The following is a 17,386-nucleotide window of genomic DNA, read 5'->3' as shown; positions in this document are numbered from 1 at the left end:
ACTGCCAGCTGTGGAGCCTGATGTGGGGCTCAAACTCATGAACTATGAGATCATGACTGAGCCAAAGCCAAGAATCAGATGCTTAACCAACTGAGCCACTCAGGTGTCTTCCAAATACACTTTTTGATCTCCACTGATCTTCTCTCAATTAGTTTCATATAGTTAAATCAGCAAGATATGCATACCATTCAGAGTTCTGCTTTGTTCACTTAAAATTCACTTATACAGCTCCTATCTTTACCTACTATCACTAACCAGACTTAAAAATGACATGCATATCTTTCGGCTCAATAATTTTTTAAAAAGATTTTTTTAATGTTTATTTATTTTTGAGAAAGAGAGAGCACGAGCAAGAGAGGGGCAGAGAGAGAGGGAGACACAGAATCCAAAGCAGGCTCCAGGCTCTGAGCAGTCAGCACAGAGCCTGATGCAGGACTTGAACTCATAAACCACGAGATCATGACCTGAGCCAAAGTCAGACACTTAATTGACCAAGCCACCCAGGTGCCTTTCTTCCAGTTTAATAATTAAATAAAGTTAGCAAATCCTTTAACCTAATTGATCTGACTATACAATAATTTTTACATGTGATACTATTGCCATCTGCTGGCTGTGATGTCTAAGTACAGTAAACAAAGGTTTAAAACAGAAAAGCTAAAAATTTACCTATGACTGAGGTTTTCTCCCAAAATTATCCTGTAGAAAACAAGCTGCCATACATACATGAGGGTTCTGAAAAACATCACATTAGACAAGATTGGATGCATTCATCGTGGTATGGCTGTAGACCAAAACCTCACATCAGAAGCAGTGGTTCTTGACCCTGGTTACACTTTATTTAAAAAAAAAATTTTTAATGTTTATTTATTTTTGAAAGAGAGAAAAATAGAGCAAAAGTGAGGAAGGGGCAGAGAGAGAGAGGGAGACACAGAATCCAAAGCAGGCTCAGGCTCTGAGCTGTCAGCACAGAGCCCGATGCAGGGATCAAACCCACAAACTGTGAGATCGTGACCTGAGCCGAATTCAGACGCTTAACTGACTGAGCCACACGGGGGCCCCAACCTTGGCTGCACTTTAAAATCACCTGGGAGCTTTTGAAAATCCTGATGCCTGGGACCTAAAACCAGAACAATTAAATCAAATCTCTATTTTATAAAAATGAAAGGCAAGCCACAGACAGTAAAGATATTTGCAGAAGATCTATCTGACATAGGAAGTATATCTAGAATATATAAACTGTTACAACTAAATAAGAAAGCAACCCAGTTTTAACAATGGGCAAAATATCTGAACAGGCACTCACCAAAGCACATAAAAAGATGCTCAACATTATCAGTCATTAGGAAAACGTGAATTAAAACAACAATGAGGGGGTGCCTGGTGGCTCAGTCAGTCAAGCGTCCGACTTCGGCTCAGGTCATGATTTCACTGTCTGTGAGTTCAAGCCCCAGTAGGGCTCTGTGCTGACAGCTCAGAGCCTGGAGCCTGCTTTGGATTCTGTGTCTCCCCGCACTCTCTCTGCCCCTCCCCCACTTGTGTTCTGTCCCACTCTATCTCTCAAAAATAAAAAAATGTTAAAAAAAATTACAAACAAACAATGAAATACTACTTCAGATCCATTAGAGTAGCTAAAGGTAAAGAGACATCATAGTAAGTGTTGACCAGGATGTGGAACAACTGTAATGTTCATATAGTGCTAATAAAAATATAAAATGGGACAACCACTTTGGAGAACAGTTTGGCAGTTTCTTAAAAAGCTACACACAAACACCTACCATAAGACCCAACCACTCTACTGCTAGATACGTACCCAAGAGAAAGAAAAGTTTTAGTGGTTAGTATCCCTTCTAAAATTCATGCCCACCCAGGAGCGCCTGGGTGGCTCAGTCAGTTAAGCATCTGATTTCAGCTCAGGTCATGATCTCATGGTTCGTGGGTTTGAGCCCTGTGTCGGGTTCTGTGCTGACAGCTCAGAGCCTGGAGCCTGCTTTGGATTCTGTGTCTCCCTCTCTCTCTCTCTGCCCCTTCCCTGCTCGTGCTATCTCTCACTCTCTCAAAAATGAATAAATATTTAAAAAAAAAAAAAACTTTTTTTAATTCATGTCCACCCAGAATGTGACCTTATCTGGATGCAGTTATAATTAGCTAAGATGAGATCATACTGGAATAAGATGAGCCCTGAATCCAATGACTGATGTGCTCATAAGAAGAGATGGCACACAGGGGTGCCTGGGTGGCTCAGTTGGTTAAGCATCCGACTTCGGCTCAGGTCATTATTTCGCAGTCCATGAGTTTGAGCCCCACATCGGGCTCTGTGCTGACAGCTCAGAGCCTGGAGCCTGCTTCAGATTCTATGTCTCCTTCTCCCTCTGCCCGTCTCCCGCTCGTACTCTGTGTGTGTCTCTCTCTCAAAATAAACATTAAAAACAAAAGAAAAGAATGTCCCAAATGTCCATCAATAAATGAAAGAGTTATAAGTTGTGGTATATCCACCCCAACAGAATGTTATTCAGAATAAAATTAAGACACAAAATATGAATGAAATCTCAAAATTATGCTCAATATTAAAAAAGAAAACAGACAAAAAATACTATATATGGTATGCTTCCATGGTGTTTATGGGGCATGGGGCAAGGAAAGAGTGAGGTACAGGAGTCATTAGAAAGTAGCACAAAGAAACTTTTGGAGATGATATATTCAACACTTTATAATGAAACCACAAAAGATTGCTGAAAGAAATTAAAGACATAAATAAATGGAAACACATCCTATGTTCCTGAACTGGAAGACTTAACCTTGTTAAAATGTTGATACTACCCAAAGCAATCTACAAATTCAATGCAATCCCTATTAAAATCCAAATGATATTTTTTGTAGAAATAGAAAAACTCATCCTAAACTTCATATGGGATCTCAAAGGACCCTGAATAGCCAAAACAATCTTTAAAAAGAACAAAACTCATACTTCCTGATTTTAAAACTTACTACAAAGTTACAGTAATCAAAACAGTGTAGTACTGGCGTAAAAACACACATATAGACCAACAGAATAGACATAAACCCAGACCCTCTCATCCATAGTCAAATGATTTCTGACAAGGGTGCCAAGACCATTCAACGGGGAAAGGGCAGTCTTTCAACAAATGCTGCTGGGAAAACTGGATATCGACATGCAAAAGAATGAAGCTGGACCCTTACATAACACCATACACACACATGAACTCAAAATGAATCAAAGATCTAAATATTAAGATCTAAAAGAGTAAAACTCTTAGAAGAAAACAGAACAAAAACTGAATTCAACAATGATTTTCTTGGATACAACACCAAAGACATATGGTAACAAAAAAAACCAACAAATTAGGACTTCACAATAATAAAAAAATTTTGTGCATCAAGAGACACTATCAATAGAATAAAGAGACAACTCATAGAATAGGAGATATTTGTAAATCATATTATCTGAGAAGAAATTAATATCCAGAATATACAGAGACCACTTAAAACTCAACAACAAAAAACAAAATTCTGGTTCAAAAATGGGCAAAGGAATTGAATAGGCATTTCTCCAAAGAGGATATACAAATGGCCAAAGAGCACATGAAAAGATGTTTAACATCACTAACCATTAGGGAAATACAAATCTAAAACTACAATGAGATACCACCTCATTAGAAGAGATACTACAATGAGATTACCTCATTAGAAGAGATACTATTTTAAAAAAAGAAAAGATCAACAATAGCCAAAGTATGGAAAGAGCCCAAATGTCCCTCGATGGATGAATGGATAAAGAAGATGTGATACACACACACACACACACACACACACACACACACACACACACAATGGAGTATTACTCGGCAATCAAAAAGAATGAAATCTTGCCATTTGCAACTATGTGGATGGAACTGGAGGGTATTATGCTGAGTGAAATTAGAGAAAGACAGAAATCATACGACTTCACTCATTTGAGGACTTTAAGAGACAAAAAAGATGGATATAAGGGAAGGGAAACAAAAATAATATAAAAACAGGGAGGGAGACAAAACAGAAGAGACTCATAAATATGGAGACTGAGGGTTGCTGGAGGGGTTGTGGGAGGGGGGATGGGCTAAATGGGTAAGGGGAACTAAGGAATCTACTCCTGAAATCATTGTTGCACTATATGCTAATTTGGATGTAAATTAAAAAAAATTAAAAATAAAATTAAAAAAATAAATAAAAGAAAAGAAAGAAAAGAAAACAAGTGTTGGCAAGGATGTGGAGACAGTGGAATTCTTGTGCGCTGTTGGTGTGAATGTCAAATGGTGCAGCTACTGTGTAACACAGTTTCTCAAAAAATTAAAAACAGATTTAGCCGTATGATATAGCAATTCCACTTCCAGTAACATACCCAAAAGAACTGCAAGCAGAACCTCAAAGAGATATCTGTACACCCATGCTCATAAACAGCATTTTCATAATAGCTAAAATGTAGAATCAACTGAAGTATCCATTGCTGGATGAATGGATAAACGAAATATAGTACATACATACAATGGAATATTATTCAGCCTTAAAAAGGAAGGAAGGGCAGCTGGGTGGCTCAGTCTGTTTAGCATCTGACTTCGGCTCAGGTCATGGTCTCAAGGTTCTTGAGTTCGAGCCCTGCATCAGGCTCTGGGCTAACAGCTCAGAGCCTGAAGCCTGCTTCAGATTCTGTGTCTCCCTCTCTCTGCCCCTCCCCCACATTCTCTCTCTCTCTCTCTCTCTCTCTCTCTGTCTTTCAAAATAAACATTTTTTAAAAATTAAAAAGAAAAAAAGGAAGAAAAGTCTGCACTATGCTACAACATGGATGAATGTTGAGGACATTATGCTAAGTGAAATAACCCAGTCAAAAAGGCAAATACTGTATGATTCCGTTTATATGAGGTACTTGCAGTAGTGAGAATCATAAAGACACAAAGTATAACAGTGGTTGCAAGCAGCTGGGAGGGAGGAGAGAATGGGAAGTTATTATTTAATGGTATAGTTTCAGTTTTACAAGATGAAAAGAGATATGAAAAAAAGATGAAAGAAGTTCTGGGGATGGATGATGGTTACACAACAATGTGAATGTATTTAATACCACTGAACTGTACATTTAAAGCCAAAATCTACAGAGGGTGGAGTCCAGGTATCATTAATTTTTAAGCATCTCCCAAACTATTCTAATCAGCAGCCAAGGTTGAAAACGATTTTATCAGAGGGTGCCATCTCATTTGAACAAAAGAATTCTATTTGATGAATTCATTTTAGGTGCTTATGGAGGTCAGCTGATATACTTTTTCCTTAAGTAGACAAAGAAACTCAACATGGATGGGATATTTACTCCTTGGTTTATACCTCCCATTCCTAAATTATAAGCAAACTATAGAAAGCAATATTGAACTCAGTTTCAGCTATTTGTTCCTAGTACAAAATAACTGAAAATGCTGAATACAACATAGTTTTAATACATATTGCAATGAATGGTGTTATAGACTGAATTGTGGCCATCTCAGAATTCATATGTTGAAGAAGTCCTAACCCTAAGTACCATAGAATGTGACTATATTTGGAGATAAGAAGTGGTTTAAGGTAAAATGAGGCCATAGGACAGGCCTTAATCCAATTTGACTGGTGTCCTTGGATGAAAAGGAAATTTGGACAAAGAGAAACCGGGGATCCTCAAGCACAGAGCAAGTCTATATGCAGATAAAGCAAGAAAGGGGTGATCTGTCAGTCAAGGAGAGAAGCCTCAGGAGAAACCAAACCTGCCAATGTTTTGATCTTGGACAACTAGTATCCAGAACTGTGCAAAAATAAATTTCTGTTGTTAACCATCCAGTTTGTGGTATACTCTGGTGCTGAACTTTACCCTGGGGTATATGCCAAACCAGATGCTGGATCTGGCCAGAGCGTGGTATGGCTATTCCTGTGAAATCTTAACCTCAAATATTTCACCTGCTCTCTGACCTCAGCCTTCTCGTATTCTTTCCTTTACTCCCACTATACCTTTTCTTTTACCCCACATTGAGTCTACTAGTCCCTTAAACTCTCCTAGACAGTGCTCTCTGACCTTTCTTCCTCATCTAGTCTGAGCCCCATGCTGATCATGTTAACTACTCTGTCAGAACTACCTTTCCTTGCTCCCTATCATATTGTCACCCCTAACCAACAAAACTCAAAATCTGAACCAATGTTACATTTTGTCTTCACTACTACCATTCTAGGTGAGTCAAGCTCTGTCAGAAAAATATTAAATCATACATTCATGTAATGTCTACAAATTACTGATTCAAATCTCAGCACCCACCCTGTCATAATCCTTCTGCCCTGAGTTAGCATTTCTGCCATTCTCCTTAAGAACCATTCCAAACTGTCTCTACTGTCTCTAGTGTTGACTAGACTTTCCACTTGACTCCAATCTCTCACCTTATATCCATTTGACACAGATGTCACTTCCGTCAAACTTCTCTCCCTCTACCTATATATTATCTATATCTGCACCCATCTTCACTTTCTTTTCTACAGTCTCAAATAAGAACTCTCATTTCTAACCTCCCCATTTGTGCTCTTTTTGGCAACTCCTCCTACTTCTGAAGCTGGGTCATTCATAATCCATTCTCTCTCTTACGTGTCCTGCTTATTCAACATTTTTATCTTTACTGACACCTTTTCTCCATCACCTAAACATGCACAAGTCTCTCCCATCTCCCTATATCCCCTCCCTTGACGTCTACCATCCTCCAGCCACAACTATCCCATTTCTTCTAACTGATTTTCATCTAATCTTCTCAAAAGTATAGTTTACACTCAATGTGTGTTCACTCAGTTGCTCTAACATGGCTGGCTTTGGCCTCCAGTGTAGTATCAAAACTACTCTTCCTGAGGTTACCAATGATTTCTTAGTTACTTAGTTCTTAGGGAACCTATTCTCTCAGCATGCTATAGGACTGAGGAGAAAGAAAAGGCCCTCTTCTAGTACCCACTGCTCCTTCAAAATCACTATGTCTTGGGGTGCCTGGGTGGCTCAGTTGGTTAAGTGTCCGACTTCGGCTCAGGTCATGATCTCGCAGTTCATGAGTTCTAGCTCAGCATCAGGCTCTGTGCTGACAGCTCAGAGCCTGGAACCTGCTTTGCATTCTGTGTCTCCTTCTTTCTCTCTGCCCCTCTCCTGCTCACACTGTCATCTCTCTCTCTCACTCTCTCTCAAAAATAAATAAAACTTCAAAATCACTGACTCCAATCCTCACATCAACTAAGGCTTATGATATTTATCTATACCAGTGGTCAGCAAATTTTTCTGTAAAGGGCCAGATAGTAAACAGTTTAGGTTTTATGGGCCACATGGTGTCTTTTTATAGGTACCCAATTCTGCAAGGCAAAAGCAGCCATAGACAATACAGAAATGAATGCATATGGCTGTGTTCCAATAAAACTTTATTCATAAAACCATGTGGTGGGCTGGATTTGGTCTGCAGGCCATACTTTGCTGACTCCTCCTCTTTGCTATCACCTGTGTCACCCCAGACATTTCTACATGCATCAAGAATTTGCCATCCGACTCAGTCCTCATCACCAGCCTAAATAACAAAGCACAGTGCCTGGCACCTGGTAAGCATTCCATAAAATGTGCCTATTTTAAAAAGCCACATGAATAAATTTAAATTTATTTAAATAACAATTTATTTAATTATTTAAATAATTTTAAAATTATTATTTAAAAAATTATCATATGGACACTCAATAAATCTGTGGATGACCATCTAGCACTTGTGGCTCTCAGTCTCTTCATCTGCTTAACTGTCATACTCTGGACTTTGTCATCACTGTAGAGCACTCAATCTCTAACATCTAAACTCTAATACACACTAATCAAAATCTCCTGTTTGTCATTCTCACTCCTTTTATGCTTGCTCTTCAACCTCAATGAGCCTCCAATCCACTTTTATGTCTATTGTCTCCTAATCCATGAGCTCCCACCCATCTTTACTTCCTTCCTATCAAGCTTGATCTCCTGGACCATTAACTGATCCTTCCTTTCACCTACACCTTCAACTCCTGTTTTCCCTCAACTATACCAGATTAGCAAAATCCTGTACCATCCCATCTATCTGCTTTCCCTATTCCTATTCCTAGATGGCCCAGGAATGCTAAAAATGTCTCACAGATCAATGCCATTACAAACTTATGCTCTCCACCCTCAGTTGGGACTTCAGCACCATCCAGTAATACTTTCTCCAATCCTCTCCCAAATATTCCAAACTTCCAAGGCTTAAAACTCTCCTCAAGGCTCCTTAGGCTATATGCTTTCTCACACCTTCAAACGACAGATTTGCCTTGGGCTCTAGTCCCAGAAAAAGAGTTGGTTCTACTCCAATCCACTAGCGGTGCTCTGGATCCATCCCTGCCCCTTCTCCTCCACCAATACCACAAAAACTAAACCCTGAACAATCCAGCCACATCATATGACTTTCTTCACTGCTCTTTAACCATGGATACATTGCTTATCCTGAGCTTCCCCATCTTCAGAAGGGTGATATCCTTGCAATGTTGTCGTGAGTGTAACAGACCTTGAAGTGCCTGACATAGGATAATCATTCCATAAATGGTGCAATTATTATTATGTTAACAGCTTGAAGGTGAAAGGCAGTTTCAAGAGATGGAATATAGGGTTGGAGACCTACAGGGGGAAAGGGGAAGCATACTGAAAAGAGAGAATAATTTCCCTTGCCCTAAAATATTCCAATCCTTCGGTGAATATAATCAGTTACTTTGTCAATTACAATAATTAAATATATGACTGCTCTCTGCTACTCTCACCATAGTCTGGAGCCTGCAACTCCTCTTGCAGTATAACGCTGTCCAACGAGAAGATGTGCTCTGGGTTCTAAGTCTTTTCCAAAAGAGAATACTAACAAATCTTCCTTCTATTAATCTAGATTTAAAGTGATATTCATTAAAAAGGAATTACAGCAATGTTTAACCACTGAGAGGTGTCAAACAAAAGTATTCAATTAGTGATTGTGCCAGAAAGAAGAGAAGTGCAAAAGCTGGGGGCAAAAACTGATAGGGTAGTGGTGAAATGCCAAAAAGAAACAGGAGATGGTTTGAAGGGGGCTCCTAAAAGATAAATCCAACACAATTTGAGCATCAAAAAGAATAATGATGGTAATGGATTCTAACACAATTAATTAAAAAAAAAAAGTCCTTGTCCTTATGTCTATATAGATTATTAAAAAAACAAAACAGGGGCGCCTGGGTGGCTCAGTTGGTTAGGCGTCCGACTTCGGCTCAGGTCATGATCTTGCAGTCCACGGGTTCGAGCTCCACGTCAGGCTCAGACAGCTCAGAGCCTGGAGCCTGTTTCAGATTCTGTGTTTCCCTCTTTCTCTGACCCTCCCCTGTTCATGCTCTCTCTCTCTCTGTCTCAAAAATAATGTTTAAAAAACAAACAAACAAACAAAAGAGCTCCAAGAAAGAGAAAAACCATTTATAGAATAGTACCAGTTAATAAATGTGGAAGGAATAAAGTAACTCGAAGATCACCACTGTGCAACCTCCAAAAGTAGAGATCATCTCCATGATGTGAAAAACACTAGGTGAAGAGTTAACAGGAAATCCGCAAGAGTGACAGGATATCTGCATAGTCCTGAAATATTACTCCACAGATTACTTTTTAAATGTTTATTTATTTTTTAGAGAGAGTATGCATGTGTACATGTGTGAACAGAGGAGGGGCAGAGAGAGACAGGGAGACACAGAATCCAAAGCAGGCTCCAGGCTGAGCTGTCAGCACAGAGCCCGATGCAGGGCTCGAACTCACAAACCAAACCATGAGATCGTGATCTGAGCCAAAGTCGGACGCCCAAGTGACTGAGGCACCCAGGCGCCCCAAATCCCAAGCAAGCTATGCACCATCAGCACAGAGCCGGTGCTGGGCTCCAACTCATGAAATGTGAGATCATGACCTGAGCTGAGATCAAGAGTTAGACGCTTAACCAACTATGCCACCCAGGCACCCCACTTTTTAATTACAAAGATTACAAAGGGAAAAATGTACCTTTATAATGGAGATATCTGGCAGTTGTCCTCTTAATCAAGTGATGAAACTTAGCATCAATAGTGAAAATAATCTAGTATTATGTGGCTGCAGTAAGCACACAGCATCACCTACATACTTCACCCAAAATCTTTTATACTGAATTAATGAATAAAAAGCAATCAATCAGTCTAAAGTCTTATTGCTCAAAATGTGGTTTAAAGACCAGAATCGTATCATCTGGGAGCTTGTTCAAAATACAGAGTCTTGGGGCGCCTGGGTGGCGCAGTCGGTTAAGCGTCCGACTTCAGCCAGGTCGCGATCTCGCGGTCCGTGAGTTCGAGCCCCGCGTCAGGCTCTGGGCTGATGGCTCAGAGCCTGGAGCCTGTTTCCGATTCTGTGTCTCCCTCTCTCTCTGCCCCTCCCCCGTTCATGCTCTGTCTCTCTCTGTCCCAGAAATGAATAAACGTTGAAAAAAAAAATTAAAAAAAAAAAAAAATACAGAGTCTTGGGCCCCTAGACAACTCAATCATAATTTGCATTTTAACCAGACCTTCAAATGATTCACAGGTACAAAGTTTGAGAAGTCCAGTATAAGACAAAGCACCTAGACTTTTCAAAAAAAAACATCAATGTCATTAAAAAAAATAAAAGGGGCGCCTGGGTGGCGCAGTCGGTTAAGCGTCCGACTTCAGCCAGGTCACGATCTCGCGGTCCGTGAGTTCGAGCCCCGCGTCGGGCTCTGGGCTGATGGCTCAGAGCCTGGAGCCTGTTTCCGATTCTGTGTCTCCCTCTCTCTCTGCCCCTCCCCCGTTCATGCTCTGTCTCTCTCTGTCCCAAAAATAAATAAACGTTGAAAAAAAAATTAAAAAAAAAAAAAAAAAAAGCAGTGTGGGAGGGGCTGCTCTTGATTTAGAGAGACCTAACCACCAAAAGCAATGAACAAATCTTGACTGAATCCTGGATCAGTGGGGGGAAAAGTTATAAAATACATTTCAAGGAGGCAACTGGGAAAATTTGAATATGTGCCTTTTATTAAGTTATATTAATATGAAGGTTCTTAGATGTGATAATGGTATTTAATAACAGAATTTTCTTATTCTTAGAAGATACAGGCTGAAATATTTAAGGTAATATGTCTACAACCTATTATTATTTTTTTTATTTGTTTATTTTGAAAGAAAGAGCGAGCAGGGGAGGGGCAGAGAAAGAAAGAGAGAGAGAGAGAGAGAGAGAGAGAGAGAGAGAGAATCCCAAGCAGGCTCCACACTAACAGTTCAATGTGGGCTTGAACTTACAAACCTTGAGATCATGACCTGAGCTGACACCAAGAGTTAGACGCTCAACCAACTGAGAGACACCCAGGTGCCCCCACAACCTACATTTATATAACTCATAAAAACATACGGAGGGAATGCATAAATGGCATGGTAACAATTGGTTACTCAAAATGAAGAGTATGTAGGTGTCTATTGTGCTATTCTTTCATTTTTCCTTTAGGTTGAAGACTATTAAATAAAAAATGAAAGGTGGGAAAATTTCAATTAATCCACAACAGAAATGGTTAAGTTTTTGGCAGCAAACAGCATAATTTGTACACAACCTTGCATCTATCTTAACATCTACTGTAGAAAATACAGATAAGCGTTCAACAGATGTTTGATGAGGGAAATGAAATTTATTTGTTTAAATCGTATTTCAGCTGGCAGAAATTCTTAAAGCTACTCCAACCAGCTGGCTGTCAGATTTATATGGAACTATGGACTGTCATGCAGTGAGAGGCAATGGAGTGTGACAGTAAAGGTTTTAGGGTCAGTCAGTCCTAGTGAGGGGTCCTTGGGCAGATTTAATCTCCCAAAGCCTCAGTCACTCTCTCTATAAAACAGAAATAAAGTAGTACCTTTTAGGGTGGTTATAAAAATTAAATAATATATAAGATAATGAATATAAAATACTTAGCATCATTAATAAACGTTAACTAATTTTATTTATCAATAAAGTCAGCTAAAAGGTATTCCATAAAATGAAGCTAATGTTTTTATGGACCATATTTTGACTTTATTTTGAGGATTAAAAGTTTTCATATGATCTAGGGGCCTTCTGTGACAATTTTAAGTCAAGGGGAGAAGGCAAAACTATTTTTACTTCTTATTTTTATTTGGTATCTTGAAGAAAAAGCATTTAGTAAGATGATAAGCAATTTTTCCCCAAGTTGTAAAAGCATTTTAGTTCTTCAACTTAATCTTAGTAAACCAGTATAAAGTACTGAAGATTAGCAAAATGAAGCTATTAAAAATGACTTACAGAATCAAATTCAATACTTAGAAAATCTGGAAATAATTTTGTCAAGTTACCTTAAATTCTCTTGATTAGAAGAGTTGTGAAAAGCCATGTTTTCATGGGAATTTACTGAACACAGTTTTCTGGAAATACTTAGACAAAAAAATAAGCACCTATCTTTTTGGCTTAAGTGGACTTGCATCTACACGAAACAGAACTGACTTCAATACATGGATGACAGTCTACCCCAATTATTCTATTAAATTCTAAGCAGTCTCTCCTAAAGGTTGGCAACTATAGCTGGCAGGCCAAATCCAGCCCACTGTTATTTTCATTAATATAGTTTTACTGTAACACAGCCATGCTCATTCATTTATGTACTATATTATGTATTGTATTTCAAGTTGAAAAGTTGCAACAGAGACTGTATGGCCCACAAAGCCCAAAATATTTACTGGCCCACAAAGCCTAAAATATTTACTATCAGTCTTTTATAGAAAAGAATTGCCAACCCCTACTCTAGAAAAGCAATCCAAAAAAGGAATAAATCCTGTTCAGGACTCACCTGAGGGGTTGTCTTTTTGTATTGATCACCTCCATCTATCACATCCCTCATGATTTTTTCCTTGAGAAATTCATACTCTTCTGGACTCAGGTGAAGAGACTCTATGGTTTTTCCACAGCCCGAACACTGACCACTGTAATTACAAAAGTTTGTGTTAAATGGTATCCTGGAAAAGAATTTTCTCTAGAATGAATAATCCTAGGACAGAAAGAAATTGAAAGGTAATTTAAAAAGAATGTTATAATCTTTGTGATCATCACATGCAATTTTTTGTAAAACTGATAATAACACACATTAGGTATGCCAGAAAACCCAAAAAAGTAGACTGCTGGGCATCCAGATAAAGTATTTAAACTTATTCCCAAAACACAACTGGGTCCCAGATCTGTAGGGCAAAATATCTCTGAGGCTTCACATGAGGCTCACTGCACCCATGGGAAAAACATGTTGAGCACTGCAAATCCTCCATATGCCAAATATGGCTTTTTTTCGTGGGTACTCTCTTAATTATCCTATTTCTAAAGTATTCTTAAAATTTTTTTGATCGGTAGCAACAAAACCTACTAAGCCTGAATCAAACAAGTTAAAAATAAAACACTGGTCTTTACCTTCCCTGGATTGTTGTGAACTGTCCTTTCCATTGTTCCCCAGGAACACTACAAAAAAAGATTACAAGACCAAATCATTACGTCAGATTCCTAAAACTTAAAACAATATAAACAAATTGATAAAATAAATGAGATAATAATTCTAATTTTTTTAAAAAAAGAAAAAAGGTCAGATTCCCATAGAACCAAAAAATAGGCATTTTATTTAGAAACTGTATTTAGAAACTCGGCAGGGAAGAGCTCTGAAATGTTCAGGATACTTCCCCAGGATGGTTTAATTAGAAGGGTGGGTGATACACTGTGATGGGGCTAAGGAGGGAACAGTACCCTACTGTGGACCTCCTTCCCTTCACTTCTCCTCTGGTCATTCAACCCTCATCTTCAAGTCTAAATCTACTTTCACGGGATTGTGCAGCTAACATTAATAGTGTAACCTCTAAATCAAATTCAACTCTTTCTCCATGAAGCTGCCAGAGATTGTTCCTGCCCAGAGTAATTCCTTCCCTTACACTATCTTCTTATACACCACTATTAACTGTCAAGTATTGCATTCTCCATTAGGTTGTGAATGCCATCATAATAGATCTTACATCACAAAACACCCAAAGTGCCTACCCAAATGGAAGCATTCAAAACTACATGATTTATTTGCTCAATCAATGTATTCCTTTTTTTTCTCTCACATATACTACCATCAGTTTCTAAGGACTCTGTTGCCTTCTCGTTCCCTAGTTCATAATTCAGGATCTCATCATCTCTCATTCAAACCTACAATTGCCTCCAAACAGATCTTCCTATTTCCAATCTTAATCCCTCTCCAACCTTTTTTTCTGTTTTGGCAATTACCTTTTTTATTTTTATTTTTTAATTTATTTTTTGAGAGAGAGAGGAGAGTGAGTGCACACGCAAGAGAGCAGGGAAGGGGCAGAGAGAGAGAGAGGGAGACAATCTTAAGCAGGCTCCATGCTCAGCGTGGAGCCTGACACAGGGCTCAATCTCATAACCCTGAGATTAGGTCTCATGACCTGAGCCAAAATTAAGAGTAGGATGCTTAACCAACTGAGCCAGGTGCCCTGGAACTCCACTCTAAGGTAACAGAACAAAACCCAAAATCCTTGGCATTCAAATAATTTCACAATCTAGCTCCTCCACTCATATTCAACAAATTTGTTAAATAAGATAATTAAACATGATTGCTACTTCAAAGCTCTGTGCAAAGGATACACATATAGTTGAAAAGAGAAAAACAGAAAAAGAATGAATTTTTTTGAAAGTGCCTAAAAAAAATTAGTAGTGAATCAGTGAATAAAAAACTGAAGCAATAAATAGGGTCACAGCCAGGAACGTGAACAAAAAGCAAAGGGAAAGCAGAGAGCCTTGGAGAGAGCAGTTGGGTGATGGAAAGATACAAAATGAACTGGAATGAAGAGATTTTCCATTTTTAACACTCGCATATCATGTCTGCTCAGGCTTCCCTTATCTGTTCTAAACATCCAAGTTGATGAAATGCATAGATTAAACAGATACCAGTCACTAGGTTTCAGAAAAACTTCTGAAAATACTAATATGATCCAAAGACAGCTCCAGTTTTCTTGCTATAAACTCCAGCCATAAGTACTATCGGTAGGCACATCAAAGTGAATACCTCAGAAAAAACAGATGATCCTTCCAAACAGAAAAAATACATAAAAACATACAAATGATCTGTAATTTCCCTTTTATGTGATGAATGGAAAATACAACAACTTGTTTATGCTATTACTTTTTTTAAAGAGAGAAAATGTTGTCTTTAAGGAGAAATAAATCTCAAGGAAGGAAAGTATAATTTGAATAGAGTAATTCTCAGCAACAAAAAAAGGAGGCAGCTGCTTTTAGGTAACGGTATTGAATTAAAAACATACATATAAAAAAATTAAAATTACCTCTCAAACCATGTTTTTATACTGTGTGCAAATGATTCCCCAGGATATAGATGATTATTTCTTAGATACAAAAGAATGTCAAATAGCTTGTTTGAATACTGATCATCTTTTACGTTTTTTCCAAAATCAAAGAATGCTTTTAAAGTTTTCAACATAGGAATAAGATTATGACCCAACAATTCCTGATACAAATTCCACGCTAGGTTTACATCTTGGTGAAGGAGGGCTCCCTCGATACAATCATTGTAGTTCTTTTTTGAAGGAATCATGACTTTTTTGATATCCTCTAACAGCAGCAAGGCCTCTTTCCATCTGTCTGAGTGGATTAATCCTCGGATGAGAAGAGTATATCCTCCAGGTTCTAACCTCTTGTATCTGGCTTTCATGATTTCATAGACATCAATAACTTCTGATATATGTTTATGAAAGACGCAGAGATACAAATACTTGACCAGCAAATCATAGCCTACAATACCATTGTTTTTTGCAGCTACCCAGGCTAACAAAGATTTGGCCACATCTATAGAGCTATGGCAGTGAGCCATTTGTGAAATGATCCAACTTTCAAAATTAGCCTTTCCTTTGAAATCTTCCTTGAATTTATCCCACTCTTCTGAATTCAGAGGTCTTGTTGGAAGTTGAATACTGTTCCTCACAGGTGGCAAGGCATGATCTTCCCTATGAGTATTCATCTGTGATCTCTTCTTAGCTGCTCCAGCAGCAAAAAGATGGGAATCAGAAGAAACTTGATTACTGCCTTCATCTCCTTTCCTGAGATATCCTGCCTTGGCAATCAGAAGATTCACTGCTTTAGTATTTTGTGGAGACACCGCTTTAAGAGAAAACCACTTCTGTTGGTTCCTGATGCCACAATAGTCTTTGAGAAAGAGAGAGAAATAAGAGTGTCCTGGGCCTACGCTAAGGTATGGGTTGCTCTTCCAAAACTTAGGAAGGCTTCGAATACCAGTGAAACAGAAAGTCATCATGCGGTGAGATCAGCACCAGATACAATTAGAGAGATGTTCATAAAGCCCCTACTTCTACGGCGTAATTAAGGAATTGGGCGTGAGGGGCGAAGAACCAAAGCACAATTTCTTAAAAGATGATTTTCATTTTCTCACAGACAAATCAAGGATCTGCTTTTTGGGCTATTAATACAACGAAGTCTGGTGAGTTCTCTCCATTAAACAACCATCCAGGGACAGCCAATGTTAGTCACAAGTCCCAGAGCCAGACGATAGAGCAGGAATCTTCTGGTGGCAGATAAATTCCAACCTATAAACCTGAGGAAAAAGCACAAGGAGGTCCGTCCAATTTGTTTCGCGTGTGTGCCCTTGAAAAAAGGTAGGATCCCATGGGAGCCTTGCTGACGGAAGGGCTTAAAGTGGAAAACCGCTACCAGGAGTCCCCAACCCCAGACCTAGCAGCAGCATGGCCAGCGGCGAAAGCCCAAGTCTAGGAGCCCTGGGCCTGCATTACAACCCTCCCAGGCCGCCAAAGACGTCAGGTAAGGATATGAGGGCAGGGGAGGTGGGGAGACAGCAGAGCCAACAATTCAAGTAAGGAAGGGAGGTACACAAAGGACACTGCCTGCTGTGTACGAACCGATCACAAACAATGTTCACTCCATTCAACAACTCACCTCAGCACTCACGCTGAACGCAACCATAAACACGGCGGAAACTACCGCACCCAGAATGCACCGCGAGGGCCCGGACCGCGGGGGCGTGACAGAATTCGACGCGGGCGTTTCGCTGGGCCGTAGGGCGATTAAAAAAACTACTTTGAAGCTTTTAGTGGCAGAATTGGCTGTTGACGTCTGCTACATTCAGAGAACCTTTATGGCCTCTAGATATCAGCAATGAGCAATGAAAAGAAATTGTGAAGGAAGAAAACCTTCCCCCCGCCCCATCCCCGGGCCGGAAACGTTTAAGGACTCCTGAGTCACGTGGCCCATACGCG

General features: G+C 39.2%; 1 protein-coding gene across 5 annotated transcripts in view; it reads right to left on the bottom strand.

Moving 5' to 3' along the window:
• The window catches only part of LOC123583553 (protein only RNase P catalytic subunit), a 131,370-nt gene extending 114,190 nt beyond the window's left edge, over positions 1 to 17,180 (bottom strand). For 3 of the 5 annotated variants that reach the window (XR_006704941.1, XM_045450680.1, XM_045450681.1), the window contains exons 1-4: positions 17,067 to 17,180; positions 15,425 to 16,707; positions 13,503 to 13,550; positions 12,895 to 13,027 (exon numbers count right to left, since the gene is read on the bottom strand). Coding sequence is in view for 4 of the 5 variants with exons in the window: in XM_045450680.1 (XP_045306636.1) it covers positions 12,895 to 13,027; positions 13,503 to 13,550; positions 15,425 to 16,410 (1,167 nt within the window). In the remaining variant the exon portion in view is untranslated. Of the gene's footprint in view, positions 1 to 12,894; positions 13,028 to 13,502; positions 13,551 to 13,954; positions 14,019 to 15,424; positions 16,708 to 17,066 lie in introns of those variants that run through there. The other 2 variants (XM_045450683.1, XM_045450682.1) reach the window with 2 other exon arrangements.
• Positions 17,181 to 17,386: the final 206 nt, after the last annotated feature.

The sequence above is a fragment of the Leopardus geoffroyi genome, chromosome B3 (genome assembly GCF_018350155.1).
Source record: "Leopardus geoffroyi isolate Oge1 chromosome B3, O.geoffroyi_Oge1_pat1.0, whole genome shotgun sequence".
Classification (NCBI taxonomy): Eukaryota; Metazoa; Chordata; class Mammalia; order Carnivora; family Felidae; genus Leopardus; species Leopardus geoffroyi.
The sequence above is the reverse complement of the archived record's forward strand: the minus strand, read 5'-3'. Positions and strand labels throughout refer to the sequence as shown.